The sequence below is a fragment of the Nerophis ophidion genome, linkage group LG16 (genome assembly GCF_033978795.1).
Source record: "Nerophis ophidion isolate RoL-2023_Sa linkage group LG16, RoL_Noph_v1.0, whole genome shotgun sequence".
NCBI lineage: Eukaryota > Metazoa > Chordata > Actinopteri > Syngnathiformes > Syngnathidae > Nerophis > Nerophis ophidion.
In genome coordinates, this window is record NC_084626.1 from 24713055 (window position 1) to 24737127 (window position 24073).

Sequence of the window (24073 nt, forward strand, 5' to 3'; positions counted from 1 at the left end):
TAATGATACTACTTGTGTAAAAGGTGATGATGATACTACTGACGGGATGATAAATGATAAATAAATGGGTTGTACTTGTATAGCGCTTTTCTACCTTCAACGTACTCAAAGCGCTTTGACACTACTTCCACATTTACCCATTCACACACACATTCACACACTGATGGAGGGAGCTGCCATGCAAGGCGCCAACCAGCACCCATCAGGAGCAAGGGTGAAGTGTCTTGCTCAGGACACAACGGACGTGACGAGGTTGGTACTAGGTGGGAATTGAACCAGGGACGCTCGGGTTGCGCACGGCCACTCTCCCACTGCGCCACGCCGTCCCCTGATGATGATATTGTTGTGCGACAGTGAGGATAATGATACTACTGGTGTGATGGTGATGGTAATGATACCTCTGTTGTGATAGCGATGATGATGATGATGATGATACTACTGGTGGGATGATGTAATTGTGTAATAGTGATGATAATGATACTACTGGTGCGATAGTGATGGTGATGATACCACTGGTGCCATAGTGTTGATGATGATGATGATTGTATTTTTGTGTGATAGTGATGATGATGATACTACTGGTGTGATAGGGATGATAATGATACTACTGGTGATGATGATACTACTGGTGCGATAGTGATGATAATGATTGTATTGCCATGTGATAGCGATGATAATGATACTACTTGTGTAAAAGTTGATGTTACTACTGACGTGATGATGATGATGATATTGTTGTGCGACAGTGATGATAATGATACTACTGGTGTGATGGTGATGGTAATGATACCTCTGTTGTGATAGCGAGGATGATGATGATGATGATGATACTACTGGTGGGATGATGTAATTGTGTAATAGTGATGATAATGATACTACTGGTGCGATAGTGATGGCACCACTGGTGCCATAGTGATGATGATGATTATATTGTTGTGTGATAGTGATGATGATGATACTACTGGTACGATAGTGATGATGATGATACTACTGGTGGGATGATGATATTGTGTGATAGTGATGATAAGGATACTACTGGTGCGATAGTGATGGTGATGGAACCACTGGTGCCATAGTAGTGATGATGATTGTATTATTGTGTGATAGTGATGATGATGATACTACTGGTGCGATAGTGATGATAATGATTGTATTGTCGTGTGATAGCGATGATGATGATACTACTGGTACGATAGTGATGATGATGATACTACTGGTGGGATGATGATATTGTGTGATAGTGATGATAAGGATACTACTGGTGCGATAGTGATGGTGATGGAACCACTGGTGCCATAGTAGTGATGATGATAATGATTGTATTGTCGTGTGATAGCGATGATAATGATATTGCTTGTGTAAAAGGTGATGATGATACTACTGACGTGATGATGACGATGATATTGTTGTGCGACAGTGATGATAATGATACTACTGGTGTGATGGCGATGGTAATGTTGTGATAGCGATGATGATGATGATGGTGATACTATTATTTTCTACCGCTTATTCCCTTTTGGGGTGGCGGGGGGGCGCTGGCGCCTATCTCAGCTACAATCGGGCGGAAGGCGTCGTACACCCTGGACAAGTCGCCGCCTCGTCGCAGGGCCACACTGTGATTACAAGTGGAATTATTCATTACTTTTCGTGTTAAGCAATGTCATCTCAGATTTATCAGAGAGCCAGATGCAGTCATCAAAAGAGCCACATCTGGCTCTCGAGCCATAGGTTCCCTACCCCTGGCCTAATGTCTTTCCTAAATCTTTTATGAGCCACCTTTGATTACACCCACAACACCCTCCTTATGTCCCCGTACTGGTCACCAACTCTGCAGTCACGGTTTACTGCTCTGCCTTTCATCCAGTATATTGTCCATGGCTACTTTTAAAGTATTTCTGCAAAAATGCTTTTTTTATTTGTCTCTGTTTTGAAGGAGTGATGGGGGAATACGAACCCAAAATAGAAGTGAATTTCCCCGACTCGGTCCCGGCGGCGAAAGAGTCACTTGTGAAACTGGAATGTTTTGCTTTGGGAAAGTAAGTCATGATTCAGGTTTAAAAAAAAACCTTGCACTATTCATTTATTCTGATTGTCATCAATTGACTCTAAGGTGTAGTTTCTATTCTAACAGAATCAAACCGATTTCTGCTCATTCTCAGCCCTGTTCCAGAAATTAGCTGGAGAAGAACCGGTGGAGTCCCGTTCCCCAGCAAAGTCAAGATGAAAAACTCCAACGCTGTTTTGGAAATCCCGCATTTTCAACAGGAAGACGCCGGGACGTATGAATGCGTTGCTGAGAACCGACGTGGCAAAAACGCTGCACGGGGTCGAATTTCTTTCCACGGTCAGTAAACATTATTTACGGTGGGGCAAAACAGTATTTAGTCAGCCAGCGATTGTGCAAGTTCTCCCACTTAAAATGATGACAGAGGTCTGTAATTTTCATCAGAGGTACACTTCAACTGTGAGAAAATATTTGTAAATTATGGTGGAAAATAAGTATTTGGTCAACCATTCAAAGCTCTCACTGATGGAAGGAGGTTTTGGCTCAAAATCTCACGATACATGGCCCTGATCATTCTTTCCTTAACACGGATCAATCGTCCTGTCCCCTTAGCAGAAAAACCGCCCCAAAGCATGATGTTTCCACCCTCATGCTTCACAGTAGGTATGGTGTTCTTGGGATGCAACTCAGTATTCTTCTTCCTCCAAACACGACGAGTTGAGTTTATACCAAAATGGATACATGGATGATACAGCAGAGGATTGGGAGAATGTCATGTGGTCAGATGAAACCAAAATAGAACTTTTTGATATAAACTCAACTTGTTGTTGAGGTGGGGGGAGGCGTTGGAGGTAGGGAGGGTTTTTATTGTGGCGTCCCGGAAGAGTCAGTGCTGCAACGGGATCTGAGTATTTGTTCTGTTGTGTTTATGTTGTGTTACAGTGTGGATGTTCTCCCAAAATATGTTCGTCATTCTTGTTTGGTGCGGGTTCACAGTGTGGCGCATATTTGTAACAGTGTTTATACGGCCACCTTCAGTGTGAACTGTATGGCTGTTGACCAAGTATGCATTGCATTCACTTGTGTGTGTGAAAAACCGTAGATAGTATGTGATTGGGCCGGCACGCAAAGGCAGTGACTTTAAGCTTTATTGGCGCTCTGTACTTCTCCCTACGTCCGTGTGCCACTCCGTACAGCGGCGTTTGAAAAAGTCATACATTTTACTTTTTGAAACCGATACCGGTAATTTCCGATATCACATTTTGAAGCATTTATCAGTATTCTTCTTGCTCCAAACACGACGAGTTGAGTTTATACCAAAATGGATACATGGATGATACAGCAGAGGATTGGGAGGATGTCATGTGGTCAGATGAAACCAAAATAGAACTTTTTGGTATAAACTCAACTTGTTGTTGAGGTGGGGGGAGGCGTTGGAGGTAGGGAGGGTTTTTTTTGTAACGTCCCGGAAGAGTTAGTGCTGCAAGGGGGTTTCTGAGTATTTGTTCTGTTGTGTTTGAAGCGGCGTTTGAAAAAGTCATACATTTTACTTTTTGAAACCGATACCGATAATTTCCGATATCACATTTTGAAGCATTTATCAGTATTCTTCTTCCTCCAAACACGACAAGTTGAGTTTATACCAAAATGGATACATGGATGATACAGCAGAGGATTGGGAGAATGTCATGTGGTCAGATGGAAGCAAAGTAGAACGTTTTGGTATAAACTCAACTCGTCGTGTTTGGAGGAAGAAGAATACTGAGTTGCATCCCAAGAACACCATACCTACTGTGAAGCATGGGGGTGGAAACATCATAGTTTGGGGCTGTTTTTCTGCTAAGGGGGGGACAGGACGATTGATCACTGGTTTTGGGTTTTGTACAATACGATATGTGTACATTTCACCTTTTTTTGGCACCATTTGAAAAGGGCGCCGACAGTTTACCATGATTTCCCCCGCATGGACATGCACGAGCAAAGCATAGCAGAGTCATAGAACGACCGCATTTCGATCACTCACACCAAATTATTTAATGATCCCAGGGGGAAATAAAATACAAAAACTAAGAATGATCCCAAATTAAAAGAGCTCGCTCCTGGACTGATTTATGTGCACGGCAGAGTGTGTCCTTTACTGTACTTCATACCGTCTCATTGTGAAAATAAATGAAAGCGGCGACCTTGTATTAAATAAATAATCTGAATGACTCAAAAATGAGGGTGAAAAAAGTCAATTTATTATGAGAACGTGTAGGAATAGAACGTATAATTCAATTAATGCCGTCAACCCACACTTTGCAGGAAATTAATGACTGCGGCGACCTTGCTTAGAATAAATAATCGTGACGACTCCAAATAAGACAAAGTCATATAGATTGCAGTCTTTCAGCGGTGTGCACAATTGTGGCCCCCGCCATGGGGCCTTGATGAGGAATAGACATCGTGTGCAGGACAGCAGGGACCTGGAGTGGGAGGGATAATCACTCCCTAGACCACCACCCCACAAACGAGTACGCCCTCTTCAGTATCGCACCAGTAGTATTGTCATCATCACTATCACAACAGTAGTATAATTATCATCACCATCACACCAGTAGTATCATTATCATCACTGCCACACAACAAATTCATCATCACGTCAGTAGTATCATCATCACCATCACACCAGTCGTATCATTATTATCACTATCACACGACAAAACAATCATAATCATCACTATCACACCAGTAGTATCATCACTATCACACAATACAATCATCATCATCATCATCATCATCATCATCATCATCACTATCGTACCAGTACTATTGTCATCATCACTATCACACCAGTAGTATCATTATCATCACTATCACACAACAATATCATCATCATCATCACGTCAGTAGTATCATTATCATCACTGTCAAACGACAATACAATCATAATCATCGCTATCGCACCAGTAGTATCATCATCATCACTATCACACAACAATATAATCATCAGCATCATCACTATGGTACCAGTGGTCCCATCACTATCGCAACAGTAGCATCATTATCATCACTATTACACAATATCATCATCCCACCAGTGGTATCATCATCATCATCAGCATCCCTATCGCACCAGTAGTAATGTCATCATTACTATCGCACCAGTAGTATTGCCATCATCACTATCACACCAGTAGTATCATTAGCATCACCATCACACCAGTAGTATCATTATCCTCACTATCACACAACAATATCATCACCATCACACCAGTAGTATCTTTATCGTCACTATTACACGACAATACAATCATAATCATCACTATCACACCAATAGTATCATCATCATCACGTCAGTAGTATCATCATCACCATCACACCAGTAATATCATTATCATCACTATCACACGGCAATACAATCATAATCATCACTATCGCACCAGTAGTATCATCATCATCACTATCACACAACAATATCATCATCATCATTACGTCAATAGTATCACAATCATCACTATCACACCAGTAGTATCATCATCATCACTATCACACAACAATATAATCATCATCATCATCATCATTATGGCACCAGTGGTACCATCACTATCGCACCAGAAGTAACATTATCATCACTATCACAAAATATCATCATCCCACCAGTGGTATCATTATCATCATCATCATCATCCCTATCACACCAGTAGTATTGTCATCATCACTATCGCACCAGTAGTATTGTCATTATCACTATCACAACAGTAGTATTATTACCATCACGATCACACCAGTAGTATCATTGTCATCACCATCACACAACAATATGCTCATCATCACGTCAGTAGTATCATCATCAGCATCACACCAGTAGTATCATTATCATAACTATCAAACAACAATACAATCATAATCATCAGTATTGCACCAGTAGCATCATCATCATCACTATCACACAACAATACAATCATCATCATCACTATGGCACCAGTGGTATCATCACCATCGCAACAGTAGTATCATTATTATTACTATCACACAATATCATCACCCCACCAGTAGTATCATCATCATCACTAACGCACCAGTAGTATTGCCATTATCACTATCACACCAGTAGTATCATTATCATCACTATCACAAAACAATATCATCATCATCACACCAGTCGTATCATTATCATCACTATCACAAAACAATATCATCATCATCACGTCAGTAGTATCATTATCATCACTATCACACGACAATACAATCATAATCATCACTATCACACCAGTAGTATCATCATCATCACTATCACACAACAAAATAATCATCATCATCATCATCATCACCATCACTATCGCACCAGAAGAATCCTTATCATCACTGTCACCCAATATCATCATCCCACCAGTGGTATCTTCATCATCATCCCTATCACATCAGTAGTATTGTCATCATCACTAACACAACAGTAATATCATTACCATCATGGTCCCACCAGTAGTATCATTATCATCACTATCACACGACAGTACAATAATAATCATCACTATCGCACCAGTAGTATCACCATCATCACTATCACACCACAATATAATCATCATCATCATCATCATCACTATGGTACCAGTGGTAACATCACTATTGCACCAGTAGTATCATTATCATCACTATCACACAATATCATCACCCCACCGGTAGTATCATCATCACCAGTATCGCACCAGTAGTATTATAATCATCACTATCACACCATTAGTATCATTAGCATCACCATCACACCATTAGAATCATTATCATCACTATCACACAACAATATCACCACCATCATCACTATCACACAACAAAATCATCATCATCATCATCATCATCATCATCATCACTATGGCACCAGTGGTACCATCACCATCACTATCGCACCAGTGGTATCATTATCATCACTGTCACAAAATATCATCATCCCACCAGTGGTATCTTCATCATCATCCCTATCACATCAGTAGTATTGTCATCATCACTAACACAACAGTAATATCATTACCATCATGGTCACACCAGTAGTATCATTATCATCACTATCACACGACAATATAATCATCATCATCATCATCATCATCATCACTATGGTACCAGTGGTAACATCACTATTGCACCAATAGAATCATTATCATCACTATCACACAATATCATCACCCCGCCGGTAGTATCATCATCACCAGTATCGCACCAGTAGTATTATAATCATCACTATCACACCATTAGTATCATTAGCATCACCATCACACCATTAGTATCATTATCATCACTATCACACAACAATATCATCATCATCATCACGTCAGAAGTATCATCGTCACCATCACACCAGTAGTATCCTTATCATCACTATCACACGACAATACAACCATAATCATCACTATCGCACCAGTAGTATCATCATCATCATCACTATCACACAACAATACAATCATCCTCATCATCATCATCAATATGGCACCAGTGGTATCATCACCATCACTATCGCACCAGCTGGTCTTGCTTTGGTCGACGTTTTTAATTCTATTTGAGTTTTGTACTCAAATAGAATTTGAAAATCCAAGAAAATATTTTAAAGACTTGGTCTTCACTTGTTTAAATAAATTCATTTATTTTTTTACTTTGCTTCTTATAACTTTCACAAAGACAATTTTAGAGGAACAAATGCAACCTTAAAAATTATTTTAGGATTTTTAAACACAACTTTTAAATTGCTTCCTCTTCTTTCCTGACAATTTGAATCATTTTTTTTTATTGCAAAGAATAATAAATACATTTTAATTTGATTCTTCATTTTAGCTTCTGTTTTTTCGACGAAGAATATTTGTGAAATATTTCTTCAAACCTATTATGATTACAATTCAAAAATCTGTAGAATCAAATTTAAATCTTATTTCAAAGTGGATTTTTAACCCATTTAAAACTAATCAGGATCTTAATCAGGAAAAATGACTAACGATGTTCCATAAATTCTTGTTTTAAGTTTTTCAGAAAGATTCAAATGAGCTAGTTTTTCTTTTCATTTTTTTCGGTTGAATTTTGAATTTTAAAGAGCCGAAATTGAAGATAAACTATGTTTCAAAATTTAATTTTCATTTTTTTCCGTGTTTTCTACTCTTTTAAATCGTTCAATTAAATGTTTGTTTCATCATTTATTCCATAACAGGAAAAAAAATGTACGACGGAATGAAAGACAGAAATACCCATTTTTTTGTGTATATAGATTTATTTATTAAAGGTAAATTGAGCAAATTGGCTATTTCTGGCAATTTATTTAAGTGTGTATCAAACTGGTAGCCCTTGGCATTAATCAGTACCCAAGAAGTAGCTCTTGCTTTCAAAAAGGTTGCTGACCCCTATAGTGTCAAAAACTACTCATTACTACTTTGTACTATCAGGTCCTAGTACATAGATTTAAAAAGCTGTTTCATAGCTCTGTGCTAGTTCTGGTCCCTGAATCCTTAATGGGAAGCATGTTTGAAAATGTAATCCTCTCATTTATTCCAAGCCAAACCTCACTGGTTCCAGACAATGGCTGACACAGTTCTGTCCATCCAACAAAATCTCTTCTGGGAATGCAAGGCCAATGGAAAACCCAAACCATCGTACAGCTGGCTGAAGAATGGAGAACAGATGATGCCAGAGGTAATGCAAATTGGTTGAATGGGAATGCAGGCTTGCATGGTGTGTGGATCTTAGTATGTTTCATATGACTTGCTCTGTGAACCTCAATTAACACAAAACCCCAGATTTCTATTTCATTAATATTGAGTTGAGCCACTTATTTAAAGGGGAACATTATCACCACACCTATGTAAGCGTCAATATATACCTTGATGTGGCAGAAAAAAGACCATGCATTTTTTTAACCAATTTCCGATCTCTAAATGGGTGAATTTTGGCGGAATTAAACGCCTTTCTGTTTATCGCTCTGTGGGGGATGACGTCAGAATGTGACGTCGCCGAGGTAACACACCCGCCATTTTCATTTTCACATTAAAAACACCGGTTCTCAGCTCTGTTATTTTCCGTTTTTTCGACTATTTTTTGGAACCTTGGAGACATCATGCCTCGTCGGTGTGTTGTCGGAGGGTGTAACAACACTAACAGGGAGGGATTCAAGTTGCACCACTGGCAAGAAATCTGCCGCCAGACCCCCATTGAATTTGCCAGAGTGTCTGCACGTTTTACCGGCGATGCTAAGGCAGACATGGCACAGAGATGTATGGATAACCTGCAGATGCATTTCAATCAATCAATCAATGTTTACTTATATAGCCCTAAATCACTAGTGTCTCAAAGGGCTGCACAAACCACCACGACATCCTCGGTAGGCCCACATAAGGGCAAGGAAAACTCACACCCAGTGGGACGTCGGTGACAATGATGACTATGAGAACCTTGGAGAGGAGGAAAGCAATGGATGTCGAGCGGGTCTAACATGATAATGTGAAAGTTCAATCCACAATGGATCCAACACAGTCGCGAGAGTCCAGTCCAAAGCGGATCCAACACAGCAGCGAGAGTCCCGTTCACAGCGGAGCCAGCAGGAAACCATCACAAGCGGAGGCGGATCAGCATCGCAGAGATGTCCCCAGCCGATACACACGCAAGCAGTACATGGCCACCGGATCGGACCGGACCCCCTCCACAAGGGAGACTGGGACATAGAAGAAAAAGAAAAGAAACGGCAGATCAACTGGTCTAAAAAGGGAGTCTATTTAAAGGCTAGAGTATACAAATGAGTTTTAAGGTGAGACTTAAATGCTTCTACTGAGGTGGCATCTCGAACTGTTACCGGGAGGGCATTCCAGAGTACTGGAGCCCGAACGGAAAACGCTCTATAGCCCGCAGACTTTTTTGGGGCTTTGGGAATCACTAACAAGCCGGAGTCCTTTGAACGCAGATTTCTTGCCGGGACATATGGTGCAATACAATCGGCAAGATAGGCTGGAGCTAGACCGTGTAGTATTTTATACGTAAGTAGTAAAACCTTAAAGTCACATCTTAAGTGCAGAGGAAGCCAGTGCAGGTGAGCCAGTATAGGTATATATGTATGTATATATGTATATAAAGGTATATACAGTATAGGTATATATGTATGTATATATGTATATAAAGGTATATACAGTATAGGTATATATGTATGTATATATGTATATAAAGGTATATACAGTATAGGTATATATGTATGTATATATGTATATAAAGGTATATACAGTACAGGCGTAATGTGATCAAACTTTCTTGTTCTTGTCAAAAGTCTAGCAGCCGCATTTTGTACCAACTGTAATCTTTTAATGCTAGACATGGGGAGACCCGAAAATAATACGTTACAGTAATCGAGACGAGACGTAACAAACGCAGGGATAATGATCTCAGCGTCTTTAGTGGACAGAATGGAGCGAATTTTAGCGATATTACGGAGATGAAAGAAAGACGTTTTAGTAACGCTTTTAATGTGTGCCTCAAAGGAGAGAGTTGGGTCGAAGATAATACCCAGATGTTTTACCATTGCAACGATTAAGTCAACGAAATCACAAAGGTGAGTTTTGTTGATGTTGTTGACTTATGTGCTAATCAGACATGTTTGGTCGCGGCATGACTGCCAGCTAATCGATGCTAACATGCTATTTATGCTAGCTGTATGTACATATGAAACTAGATACCCACATTTAATGCGAAACAAACACTTACCAATCAACGGATTTAAGTTGCTCCAGTGTCACAAGATGCGAAAGTCCTGATCGTTTGTTCCGCACATTTTACCGGCGATGCTAATAAGGCAGCCATGCTATGGGCCACTTCATTAGGTACACCCATGCTATGGCCGAATTGCGTTAATAGCTATTCGCTCAATAGCTTCAGTTTCTTCTACAATTTCGTTTTCGTTACCTGCCTCCATACTCCGACCATCTGTTTCAATACATGTGTAATCTGTTGAATCGCTTAAACTGCTGAAATCCGAGTCTGAATCCGAGCTAATGTCGCTATGTTGTTTGTATTGGCACCCCCGTATGACGTCACGGGGAAATGGACAAGCTTTTTTTAGGGATATTCCGGGAGGTGTAAAATTTTGAAAAAAACTTCGAAAAATAAAACAAGCCACTGTGAACTGATTTTTATTGTTTTTAACCCTTTTGAAATTGTGATAATGTTCCCCTTGAAAGAAACCCATGCTTTCATGTTTGAACCCATCTACCACCGATTCCCGGTAACTTGGAATATTTAACGATTAAGGGTGATCGAAAAAATCAATTCACTTCAGATTCGTCGATTCTTAATTTTTCTGATTGCACTGTGCACGCCTTCTCATTTCAATGCGTTTTCTTAATTATCCTGACTATTTACACTGTAGATTGTCACTGAAGGCATCACAACTATGACACCTGTGTTGCGATCCGTGACTCGGATCTTCACATTTTGTTTATTTTTCCATCTTTGTTTCATTCTCTTTCTGAAGTCCGTCACCATGGTACTCATCAGTCCACCTGCTACTCTTTGTCCACACACACCTGTTTGTTTAATCACCCTCCTATTTAAGCCAGCCTCTGGGTTCATAATTTGCTCTCATGTAACAGGTGACGACTGCTACTTCTCTATGTTTATATTCACGCTAAGCCACTTGTTTATTCCAGTTTACATACTGTTGATTTGTTTTATCTTTTTGTGCCCACGTGCCATTTTAGTTGTTTTATTTGTACTTCCTAGTTTTCTTACTAGCGTTTTTGGTTTGCCTTTTTATTAGCTCCAGTGTTTCTTTTCAGAGCTCCTTTTGTTATTTAGAATACATTTTATTATACATTTTATTACCTCTTGCCGTGTTCATGTCAACGCATCCACGAAGGGACATTTCTGGCATCGCTATACCCTCCAGTCTTCACAACCTGTAAAGTGAAAACCATTTCAAGTGACTACCTCTTGAAGCTCAACGAGAGAATGCCAAGAGTTTGCAAAGTAGTAATAAGAGCATAGAGTGGCTATTTTGAAGAACCTAGAATGTAAAACATGTTTTCAGTTATTTCACCTTTTTTCTGTTTAGTACATAACTCCACATGTGTTCATTCATAGTTTTGATGCCTTCAGTGACAATCTACAATGTAAATATTCATGGAAATAAAGAAAACAAATTGAATGAGAAGGTGTGTCCAAACTTTTGGCCTGTTCTATATATATATATATATATACATATATATATATATACCGTATTTGCTTGAATTGCTGCCGGGGCTCTAATTATTTTAAAACCTCGTCTCACTCCGGCACTTACCAAAGGCATGCAGTAAAAATGTGTGTGTGATGTAAGCTTGAACCTTAAATCCTAGTGAATAGTTCTTAATCTTCTTCCCTTTATGCGATTTCAAATTACCGGTATTAAAATCAGCCTCCTCCATTTTGAAAATGATGACATGTATATATATATATATATATATATATATATATATATACATATATATATATATATATATATATATATATATATATATATATATATATGGTAACGCTTGAGTATGGGGAACATACTCACCATTAATTAGTTGCTTATTAAAGTAACAAAGACTTAATTTTGAGGTATTTGGACACTACGGGAACATATAAGGGTTAGGGTTAGGTTTAGAATTGAGGTTAGGGTTAGGGTTACTAATAAGCAAAAAGGGTTAGGGTTAATTAACTCACAGTTAATGGCTTACTGGTTGTATAATAAGGCCATGCAGAATAAAGCAGTAATAAGTACTTAATAATGACTAATTAAGAGCCAATATGTTACTAATTTGCATGTTATTAAACAACTAATTAATGGTGATTATATATTCCCCATACTTATATGTTAATATATATATATATATATATATATATATATATATATATATATATATATATATACACACACATACGCATACCACATTTTTTTAACCCAATGCGGCCCCCCGGGTAAAAAAGTTTAGGGACCCCTCACTTAGTGTATACTAAAAAAAACAACTCCACTCTTATATGACCACTTAAACTCCAATCGACAACAGAATATATATATATATATATATATATATATATTTATATATATATATATATATATATATATATATATATATATAAGCGGTAGAAAATGGATGGATGGATGGATATATATATATATATATATATATATATATGTATGTATATATATATGTATATATATATATATATATATATATATATGCCCTGCGATGAGATGGCGACTTGTCCAGGGTGTACCCCGCCTTCCGCCAGATTGTAGCTGAGATAGGCGCCAGCGCCCCCAAAAGGGAATAAGCGGTAGCATATGGATGGATGGATATATATATATATATATATATATATATATATATATATATATATATATATATGTATATATATATATATATATATATATATGCCCTGCGATGAGATGGCAACTTGTCCAGGGTGTACCCCGCCTTCCGCCAGATAGTAGCTGAGATAGGCGCCAGCGCCCCAAAAGGGAATAAGCGGTAGCATATGGATGGATGGATATATCTATATCTATATATATATATATATATATATATATATATATATATATATATATATATATATATATATATATATATATATATATATATATAATACACATATACACTTATACACACATACTCATATGTATATATATATATATATATATATATATATATACTGACTTAGTGTATAATAATAAAAAAAATTCCACTCTCATGTGACCATTTAAACTCCATTCTACTACAGAATATATATATATATATATATATATATATACATACACATATACACTTATACACATATACTCACATATATATATATATATATATATATATATATGAGTATATGCTCCATTCAGCAACAGAATATATATACATATATATATATATATATATATATATATATATATATATATATATATATATATATATATATATATATATATATATATATATATATATACATATGTACAATGTTTTTAACCCAATGCCGCCCCCCGAGTCAAAAAGTTTGGGGACCCCTGACTTAGTGTATACTAAAAAAAAAAAACTCCACTCTTATGTGACTATTTAAACTCCATTCGACAACAGAAACAAATAACAAATAAGTTCACAACATGCAGTCCGTCTGTCTTCTATTACGTATCGAGGATGCAGGCAGCAGTTTCTCCCCCCCCACCCCCCCGCCCACCCACCTTGCATGTCTTCACATATTACTCCATGTCAATATAAACATAAGTGGAATGCCACAAGTCTTCTTATCCTCCCCCCCCCCCTCATTTCTGGCTGTGTCTCTTCTCCCGGTTTAGCACAAGTAATTGCTTTTGTGCCTTTGGACATATTAGATCGGCGTTTGCAAGGAATATGCTGAACTGTTTTGGCTTTCCCCTTACAGGGCCGGATACACATCGAAAACGGGGCTCTTTCCATCACCGCGTTAAACCTGTCCGATTCTGGAATGTACCAGTGCGTGGCCGAGAACAAACACGGCGTTATTTATTCCTCGGCCCAACTAACGGTGTTAGGTAAGTTGTCCTCTTTGTGCTTTTTGCTCCTTTTTTATGTCTGTGAGTTTGCTCATTGACTGAGATGAAAGCAGGCAGCCACAGTCCGTCAACTCATTTGTTCTAACGACGGGATGCGCCGGCTGAAAGACTCTCTCATTCTCCTGTCAGGTGTTTCATCCTATCGATTCGGATACTGCAAGACCGAGGCGTTGTAACATCGTGCGTGCATATTGATGACTTATTGATTTGGTTACAAGCTTTGATTACTTTTACTAATGACTTACATCTGCAAGAGGACTTATATTCTCCCTCAATAAACCAGACAGGGCTTAATCAAGCCTGACAAAATGCAACGATGCAGAACATACACTATATTGCCAAAAGTATTTGACTCACCTATGAACCTGAAGTGCCATCCCAGTCCTAACCAGAGGTGAGTAGAGTAGTCAGAAATTGTACTCAAGTAAGAGTACTGTTACTTTAGAGATTTAATACTCAAGTAGAAGTAAGGAGTAGTCACCCAAATATTTACTTGAGTAAAAGTAAAAAGTATGTTGTGAAAAAACTACTCAAGTACTGAGTAACTGATGAGTAACCTGTTCGTTCAATGATTACGGCAACAAGTAATGCACAAAAACATAAAAATAGCAATAGGAATATCTCTTAAGCAACTAAAACAATATTATATATTAAATAATAATACATTAAAATAAAAAAAAATTAAGGCAAATTGAGCCACAATAACTTAACAGCACCATAGGCTCAGTAGACATTCATTGATTGATTGATTGAGACTTTTATTAGTAGATTGCACAGTACAGTACATATTCCGTACAATTGACCACTAAATGGTAACACCCCAATAAGTTTTTCAACGTTAATCAATGACTTAATAAATGACCAAGTCGAGGTGATCTACCTCATATATACATACACACACACACACATATATATATATATATGTATATATATATATATTTATACATACATACCTTTATATATACAGTATATAATTTATATTTATTTATTTTGCCGTTTTTGTTGACATGTTAAAGGTGTTTTAATGAATATACATGCATGTTTAACATATAGATTCCTATCTTTCATGAAGACAAGAATATAAGTTGGTGTATTACCTGATTCTGATGACTTGCATTGATTGGAATCAGACAGTATAGTGCTGAAAACGTCCTGGTTTTCAAATGGAGGAGAAAAAAAGTTCCTCCTTCCTGTCTAATTCCACATGAAAGTCGTTGGTTTTTGGCATCTTATTTGTCCAGCTTCCATATTGGTTTTTATACACTTTACAAGAAATACATTGGCGGCAAACTCCGTAGCTTGCTAGCTTGTTTGGGCTGGCTTTCGGAGACTCTTATTTTGTTAGCGCAGGCGCAATGGAGCGGCGCTTTTATTGTGAAGACAGGAACTGTGCGATCAGTTTTTAGGCAGAATTACGGTTGAAATAAAAAGTGTCTTTTTTCCTTTACACTTTTGATTGATTGGTTAATTGATTGAAACTTTTATTATTAGATTGCACAGTACAGTACATATTCCGTACAGTTGACCACTAAATGGTAACACCCCAATAAGTTTTTCAACATGTCGGATTCGACGTGTGACGGTCACGTGACCGCCTGGTTTTTTTTGATTGGTCCAACGTCACCAGTGACTGCATTTGATTGGTGAAACGCAGGACTGCGTAGTTCCTACTTTGAATGCGTGTCTGACAAAAACAAAACAAACAAAGCGTGCATCAACAGATCGATAAAAAAAAAAGTAGCGAGTAGCGACCTGATTGCAGATAAATGGAGTGGAGTAAAAGTAGCGTTTCTTCTCTATAAATATACTCAAGTAAAAGTAAAAGTATGTTGCATAAAAACTACTCTTAGAAGTACAATTTATCCCAAAAGTTACTCAAGTAGATGTAACGGAGTAAATGTAGCGCGTTACTACCCACCTCTGGTCCTAACCCACAGGGTTCAATATGATGTCGGTCCACCTTGAGCAGCTATTACAGCTTCAACTCTTCTGGGAAGGAATGTTCGACCATTCGTCCAAAAGCGCTTTGGTGAGGTCACATGCTGATGTTGGTCGAGAATGACTGGCTCTGGTGGGGCGGTATAGCTCGGTTGGTAGAGTGGCCGTGCCAGCAACTTGAGGGTTGCAGGTTCGATTCCCGCTTCCGCCATCCTAGTCACTGCCATTGTGTCCTTGGGCAAGACACTTTACCCACCTGCTCCCAGTGCCACCCACACCGGTTTAAATGTAACTTAGATATTGGGTTTCACTATGTAAAGCGCTATATAAGCGCTATATCAGTCCCCGTTCTAATTCATCCAAAATGCATTCCATCGGGTTCAGGTCAGGACTCTGTGCAGGCCAGTCAAGTTTATCCACACCAGACTCTGTCATCAATGTCTTTATGGACCTTGCTTTGTGCACTGGTGCACAGTCATGTTGCAAGAAAAGGGGTCCATTTCAAACTGTTCCCACAATGTTGGGAGCATGGAATTTTCCAAAATGTTTTGGTATCCTGGATCATTCAAAGTTCCTTTCACTGGAACTAAGGGTCCAAGCCCAATACCTGAAAAAACAACCCCACAACATAATTCCTCCTCCACCAAATTTTACACTCGGCACAATTCATTCTGAAATGTACCGTTCTCCTGGCAACCTCCAAACCCAGACTCGGCCATCGGATTACCAGATGAAAAAGCGTGATTCATCACTCCAGAGAATGGGTCTCCACTGCTCTAGAGTCCAGCTGTACACCACTGCATACCACGCTTTGCATCGGACTTGGTGATGTATGGCTTAGATGCAGCTGCATGGCCATGGAAACCCATTCCGTGAAGCTCTCTACTTACTGTATGTGGGCTAATTGGTAGGTCACATGCATTTTGGAGCTCCGTAGCAACTGACCGTGCAGAAAGTCGGCAACGTCTCTGCACTATGCGCTTCAGCATCCACTTGTTGGCTGGGTTGCTGTTGTTCCCAAACTCTTCCATTTTCCTATTATACAGTCGACTTTGGAATAATTAAGAGTGAGGAAATTTCACGACTGAATTTGGTGCTCAGGTGGCACATCCTAAGACAGTTCCACGCTGGAAATAACTGAGAGCGGCCCATTCTTTTTACAAATGTTTGTAGAAACAGTCTCCATACCTAAGAGCTTGATTGTATACACCTGTGGCCACGCCAAGTGTTTAGGACGCCTGATTCTGATCATTTGGATGGGTGGCTAAATACTTTTGGCAATATAGTGTGTTTGGATTTTAAAGGCGACCCAAATCATTTTAATCATCATTTATAACACTTTCTTGTTGTTTAGATTGTATGTATTGAATATGTTTTAGTGTAAATTTTGTAAAAATGTTGAAAAATGTTTGTAAAAATTTAAACATTTTTTGTAAAAATTTAGAAAAAATTTAGAAAAACTTCAGAAAATTTTTTTTGTAGCATGTCTGCAAGATGTTCAAGTCTGGAGGCGTTACCGGATTGCGAATGAATTTACGCCCCACCCTATCTAAAAAATATCATAATTTATCCTTTGAAAATGTACACAATTTAAAGGGGAACTGCACTTTTTTTTGGAATGTGGCCTATAATAAACACGCCTTAATGAGAGACAAGAACACGTCTTTTTAATGGATTCTAACTCGTAAACAAACTTAGATAAATGCCAGCAAATGGGAGCTATGCCGTCATTACGGTAACGACGGGGTCGTGTATTACTCCCAAGTTGCAGCAGGAACCCCGGCGGCGCGGTGCAGGTAAGACATCGATTTACTGTCCATGAAATCATGCAAAAATACGAAAAGACCGAAAAGCGTGCCGGTAGCGTAGGAGTTATGGCGAAACATAATATTGCGAAACAAAACGGCAGATAATATGTCTTACCTTACACACACACCATAATAATCAATCAATGTTTATTTATATAGCCCCAAATCACAAATGTCTCAAAGGACTGCACAAATCATTACGACTACGACATCCTCGGAAGAACCCACAAAAGGGCAAGGAAAACTCACACCCAGTGGGCAGGGAGAATTCACACCCAGTGGGACGCCAGCGACAATGCTGACTATGAGAAACCTTGGAGAGGACCTCAGATGTGGGCAACCCCCCCCCCCCCTCTAGGGGACCGAAAGCAATGGATGTCGAGCGGGTCTAACATGATACTGTGAAAGTTCAATCCATAGTGGCTCCAACACAGCCGCGAGAGTTCAGTTCAAAGCAGATCCAAGACAGTAGCGAGAGTCCCTTTCACAGGAAACCATCCCAAGCGGAGGCGGATCAGCAGCGTAGAGATGTCCCCAACCGATACACAGACGAGCGGTCCGTCCTGGGTCCCGACGAGCGGTCCATCCTGGGTCTCGACTCCGGACAGCCAGTACTTCATCCATGGTCATCGGACCGGACCCCCTCCACAAGGGAGGGGGGGGAACATAGGAAAAAAAATAAAAGAAGCGGCAGATCAACTGGTCTAAAAAGGAGGTATATTTAAAGGCTAGAGTATACAGATGAGTTTTAAGGTGAGACTTAAATGCTTCTACTGAGGTGGCATCTCGAACTGTTACCGGGAGGGCATTCCAGAGTACTGGAGCCCGAACGGAAAACGCTCTATAGCCCGCAGACTTTTTTTGGGTTTTAGGAATATATAGTGAATATAATTCACTAATGCTGGTGTTGTTTACTTGAGTCATTATGCAGTTTACACTTGTCTCTTATGTGTGACTGCCATCATATTGCAGGCTACACGTATCTCTTATATGTGACTGTGGGGCGGTATAGCTCGGTTGGTAGAGTGGCCGTGCCGGCAACTTGAGGGTTGCAGGTTCGAAACCCGCTTCCGCCATCCTTGTCTCTGCTGTTGTGTCCTTGGGCAAGACACTTTACCCACCTGCTCCCAGTGCCACCCACACTGGTTTAAACGTAACTTAGATATTGGGTTTCACTATGTAAAGCGCTTTGAGTCACTAGAGAAAAGCGCTATATAAATATAATTCACTTCACTAATGCTGGTGTAGTTTACTTGAGTCATTATGCAGTCTACACTTGTGTCTTATGTGTGACTGCCATCGTATTGCAGGCTACACGTATCTCTTATGTGTGACTGCCATCTACTGGTCTCATCATTTCACCTTGTACCAAATAAAATAGCTTGGAGGTCGGTAAGCACATCAAAAATCGTTCCGTACATAAGGTTATAAGGCGCACTGACGAGTTTCGAGACAATTAAAAGGATTTTAGGTGCGCCTTATAGTCCGATACATACGGTAAATGATGATCATATTGCAGGCTACATGTATCTCTTATGTGTGACTGCCATCTACTGGTCTCATCATTTCACCATGTACCGAATAAAATAGCTTGGAGGTCGGTAAGCACAACACAAATCGTTCCGTACATAAGGTTATAAGGCGCACTGACGAGTTTCGAGACAATTAAAAGGATTTTAGGTGCGCCTTATAGTCCGATACATACGGTAAATGATCATCATATTGCAGGCTACACGTATCTCTTATGTGTGACTGCCATCTACTGGTGTCATCATTTCACCATGTACCGAATGAAATAGCTTGGAGGTCGGTAAGCACAACACAAATCGTTCCATACATAAGGTTATAAGGCGCACTGACGAGTTTCGAGACAATTAAAAGGATTTTAGGTGCGCCTTATAGTCCGATACATACGGTAAATGATGATCATATTGCAGGCTACACGTATCTCTTATGTGTGACTGCCATCTACTGGTCTCATCATTTCACCATGTACCGAATAAAATAGCTTGGAGGTCGGTAAGCACAACACAAATCGTTCCGTACATAAGGTTATAAGGCGCACTGACGAGTTTCGAGACAATTAAAAGGATTTTAGGTGCGCCTTATAGTCCGATACATACGGTAAATGATCATCATATTGCAGGCTACACGTATCTCTTATGAGTGAATGCCATCTACTGGTCTCATCATTTCACCATGTACCGAATAAAATAGCTTGGAGGTCGGTAAGCACAACACAAATCGTTCCGTGCATAAGGGTATAAGGCGCACTGACGAGTTTCGAGACAATTAAAAGGATTTTAGGTGCGCCTTATAGTCCGATACATACGGTAAATGATCATCATCTTGCAGGCTACACGTATCTCTTATGTGTGACTGCCATCTACTGGTCTCATCATTTCACCTTGTACCGAATAAAATAGCTTGGAGGTCGGTAAGCACAACACAAATCGTTCCGTACATAAGGTTATAAGGCGCACTGACGAGTTTCGAGACAATTAAAAGGATTTTAGGTGCGCCTTATAGTCCGATACATACGGTAAATGATCATCGTATTGCAGGCTACACGTATCTCTTATGTGTGACTGCCATCTACTGGTCTCATCATTTCACCATGTACCGAGTAAAATAGCTTGGAGGTCGGTAAGCACAACACAAATCGTTCCGTACATAAGGTTATAAGGCGCACTGACGAGTTTCGAGACAATTAAAAGGATTTTAGGTGCGCCTTATAGTCCGATACATACGGTAAATGATCATCATATTGCAGGCTACACGTATCTCTTATGTGTGACTGCCATCTACTGGTCTCATCATTTCACCATGTACCGAATAAAATAGCTTGGAGGTCGGTAAGCACAACACAAATCGTTCCGTACATAAGGTTATAAGGCGCACTGACGAGTTTCGAGACAATTAAAAGGATTTTAGGTGCGCCTTATAGTCCGATACATAGGGTAAAAGATCATCATATTGCAGGCTACACGTATCTCTTATGTGTGACTGCCATCTACTGGTCTCATCATTTCACCATGTACCGAGTAAAATAGCTTGGAGGTCGGTAAGCACAACACAAATCGTTCCGTACATAAGGTTATAAGGCGCACTGACGAGTTTCGAGACAATTAAAAGGATTTTAGGTGCGCCTTATAGTCCGATACATAGGGTAAAAGATCATCATATTGCAGGCTACACGTATCTCTTATGTGTGACTGCCATCTACTTGTCTCATCATTTCACCATGTACCGAGTAAAATAGCTTGGAGGTCGGTAAGCACAACACAAATCGTTCCGTACATAAGGTTATAAGGCGCACTGACGAGTTTCGAGACAATTAAAAGGATTTTAGGTGCGCCTTATAGTCCGATACATAAGGTAAATGATCATCATATTGCAGGCTACACGTATCTCTTATGTGTGACTGCCATCTACTGGTCTCATCATTTCACCATGTACCGAATAAAATAGCTTGGAGGTCGGTAAGCACAACACAAATCGTTCCGTACATAAGGTTATAAGGCGCACTGACGAGTTTCGAGACAATTAAAAGGATTTTAGGTGCGCCTTATAGTCCGATACATACGGTAAATGATCATCATATTGCAGGCTACACGTATCTCTTATGTGTGACTGCCATCTACTCGTCTCATCATTTCACCATGTACCGAATAAAATAGCTTGGAGGTCGGTAAGCACAACACAAATCGTTCCGTACATAAGGTTATAAGGCGCACCGATGAGTTTCGAGACAATTAAAAGGATTTTAGGTGCGCCTTATAGTCCGATACATAGGGTAAAAGATCATCATATTGCAGGCTACACGTATCTCTTATGTGTGCCTGCCATCTACTGGTCTCATCATTTCACCATGTACCGAGTAAAATAGCTTGGAGGTCGGTAAGCACAACACAAATCGTTCCGTACATAAGGTTATAAGGCGCACTGACGAGTTTCGAGACAATTAAAAGGATTTTAGGTGCGCCTTATAGTCCGATACATACGGTAAATGATCATCATATTGCAGGCTACACGTATCTCTTATGTGTGACTGCCATCTACTGGTCTCATCATTTCACCATGTACCGAATAAAATAGCTTGGAGGTCGGTAAGCACAACACAAATCGTTCCGTACATAAGGTTATAAGGCGCACCGATGAGTTTCGAGACAATTAAAAGGATTTTAGGTGCGCCTTATAGTCCGATACATACGGTAAATGATCATCATATTGCAGGCTACACGTATCTCTTATGTGTGACTGCCATCTACTGGTCTCATCATTTCACCATGTACCGAATAAAATAGCTTGGAGGTCGGTAAGCACAACACAAATCGTTCCGTACATAAGGTTATAAGGCGCACCGATGAGTTTCGAGACAATTAAAAGGATTTTAGGTGCGCCTTATAGTCCGATACATACGGTAAATGATCATCAGTCCCCTCTAAATATTTGTTCAAATATCCAATGGTTGATACCTTCATGTTGGTCTGGCTGATCTGGAATTTTTGACCTGTCTTTTTCTCTCTCTCCCTCAGCGTCAGCTCCCAGTTTCTCTAAAAATCCATTAAAGGCAGTGCTGAAAGCCGGCTTCGGTAGCGAAGTCACTCTCGAATGCAAGCCTCAAGCTTCACCTCCAGCAATTAGCCTGTGGAAAAAGGACAACGAATTGCTACAGAGAAATGAAAGGTAGGAAAACGGTGCATCTGCCTCCACCCTTCACTCTGGGCAGACATGTTTGAATAGTATATTTGGCATCTGCGCGTTTGCATATGAGAGGAGATAATGAGCAAGAAGGAAAAACTAATGAAAGCAGAAGCAGGCATCCTTCTTGGCTAATACTTGTTGTGCATCAATTTGCGCTCTGCTTGGTATCTGTAATCAAGATGCAAGCTGACCCTGGATTCGTGCTTATAAAACGTCTACAACAGGGGGTCACCAACGCCCATAAGGACCAGATAAGTCGCTCGCTGGCCTGTTCTAAAAATAGCTCAAATAGCAGCACTTACCAGTGAGCCGCCTCTATTTTTTAAATTGTATTTATTCACTAGCAAGCTGGTCTCGCTTTGCTGGACATTTTAAATTCTAAGAGAGACAAAACTCAAATAGAATTTGAAAATCCAAGAAAATTATTTTACAGACTTGGTCTTCACTTTTTTAAATAAATTCAGTTATTTTTTTTTTTACTTTGCTTCTTATTGTCACACCTATGGACCATGTTTTGTTTTGTCATGTTATGTTTTTGATTTTGGAGATTCAGTCACGTTTTGCACTTCCTGGTTTGGTTTGTTTCCATGCCAACCTCATTAGTTTTCACCTGTTCTCAGCCTCACCTGTTTTCACTAATCATCACAGCTACTTAAGTCACTCTTTTTCTGTTCATCATTCTGGGATCGTCACACTCGCACGCACCCTACCCATGCTGTTCAAACCTTCACGTCCTCGTCCACAGTTCCAAGTTGATGTATTTATGCCACAGTGCACTCTTTTGTTTCATGTCTTTAGTCTTGCCATCGTGCTGTTTGAGTTTATCGTTAAATTGTCTTTCATGCCAACGAGCAGGTGTTTTTTTTTCATGTTTGTACTGTTTAGCCAAGTTTCTTCCTCCTTGTGAGCGCCCTTAGTTTGATTATATTTGATTATAGTGTTTAAATAAAAAACATGTACCTGAATTCACGCCTGGCTCGTCCTGTAATCCCGCTGCTTCGAAGGAGCACACGCCATCCATGTCCAAGCCTGACACTTATAACTTTCAGAAAGACAATTTCAGAGAAAAAATACAACCTT

At 39.5% G+C, this 24073-nt stretch overlaps 1 protein-coding gene across 1 annotated transcript in view; it reads left to right on the forward strand.

The window, feature by feature from the left end:
• LOC133535178 (contactin-3-like) overlaps positions 1 to 24073 on the forward strand; it is a 262937-nt gene that overhangs the window by 144647 nt on the left and 94217 nt on the right. Inside the window, exons 7-11 of the mRNA XM_061874750.1 lie at positions 1934 to 2036; positions 2160 to 2344; positions 8514 to 8650; positions 14390 to 14519; positions 22825 to 22975. Coding sequence (XP_061730734.1) covers positions 1934 to 2036; positions 2160 to 2344; positions 8514 to 8650; positions 14390 to 14519; positions 22825 to 22975 — 706 coding nt within the window. The remainder of the gene's footprint in view (positions 1 to 1933; positions 2037 to 2159; positions 2345 to 8513; positions 8651 to 14389; positions 14520 to 22824; positions 22976 to 24073) is intronic.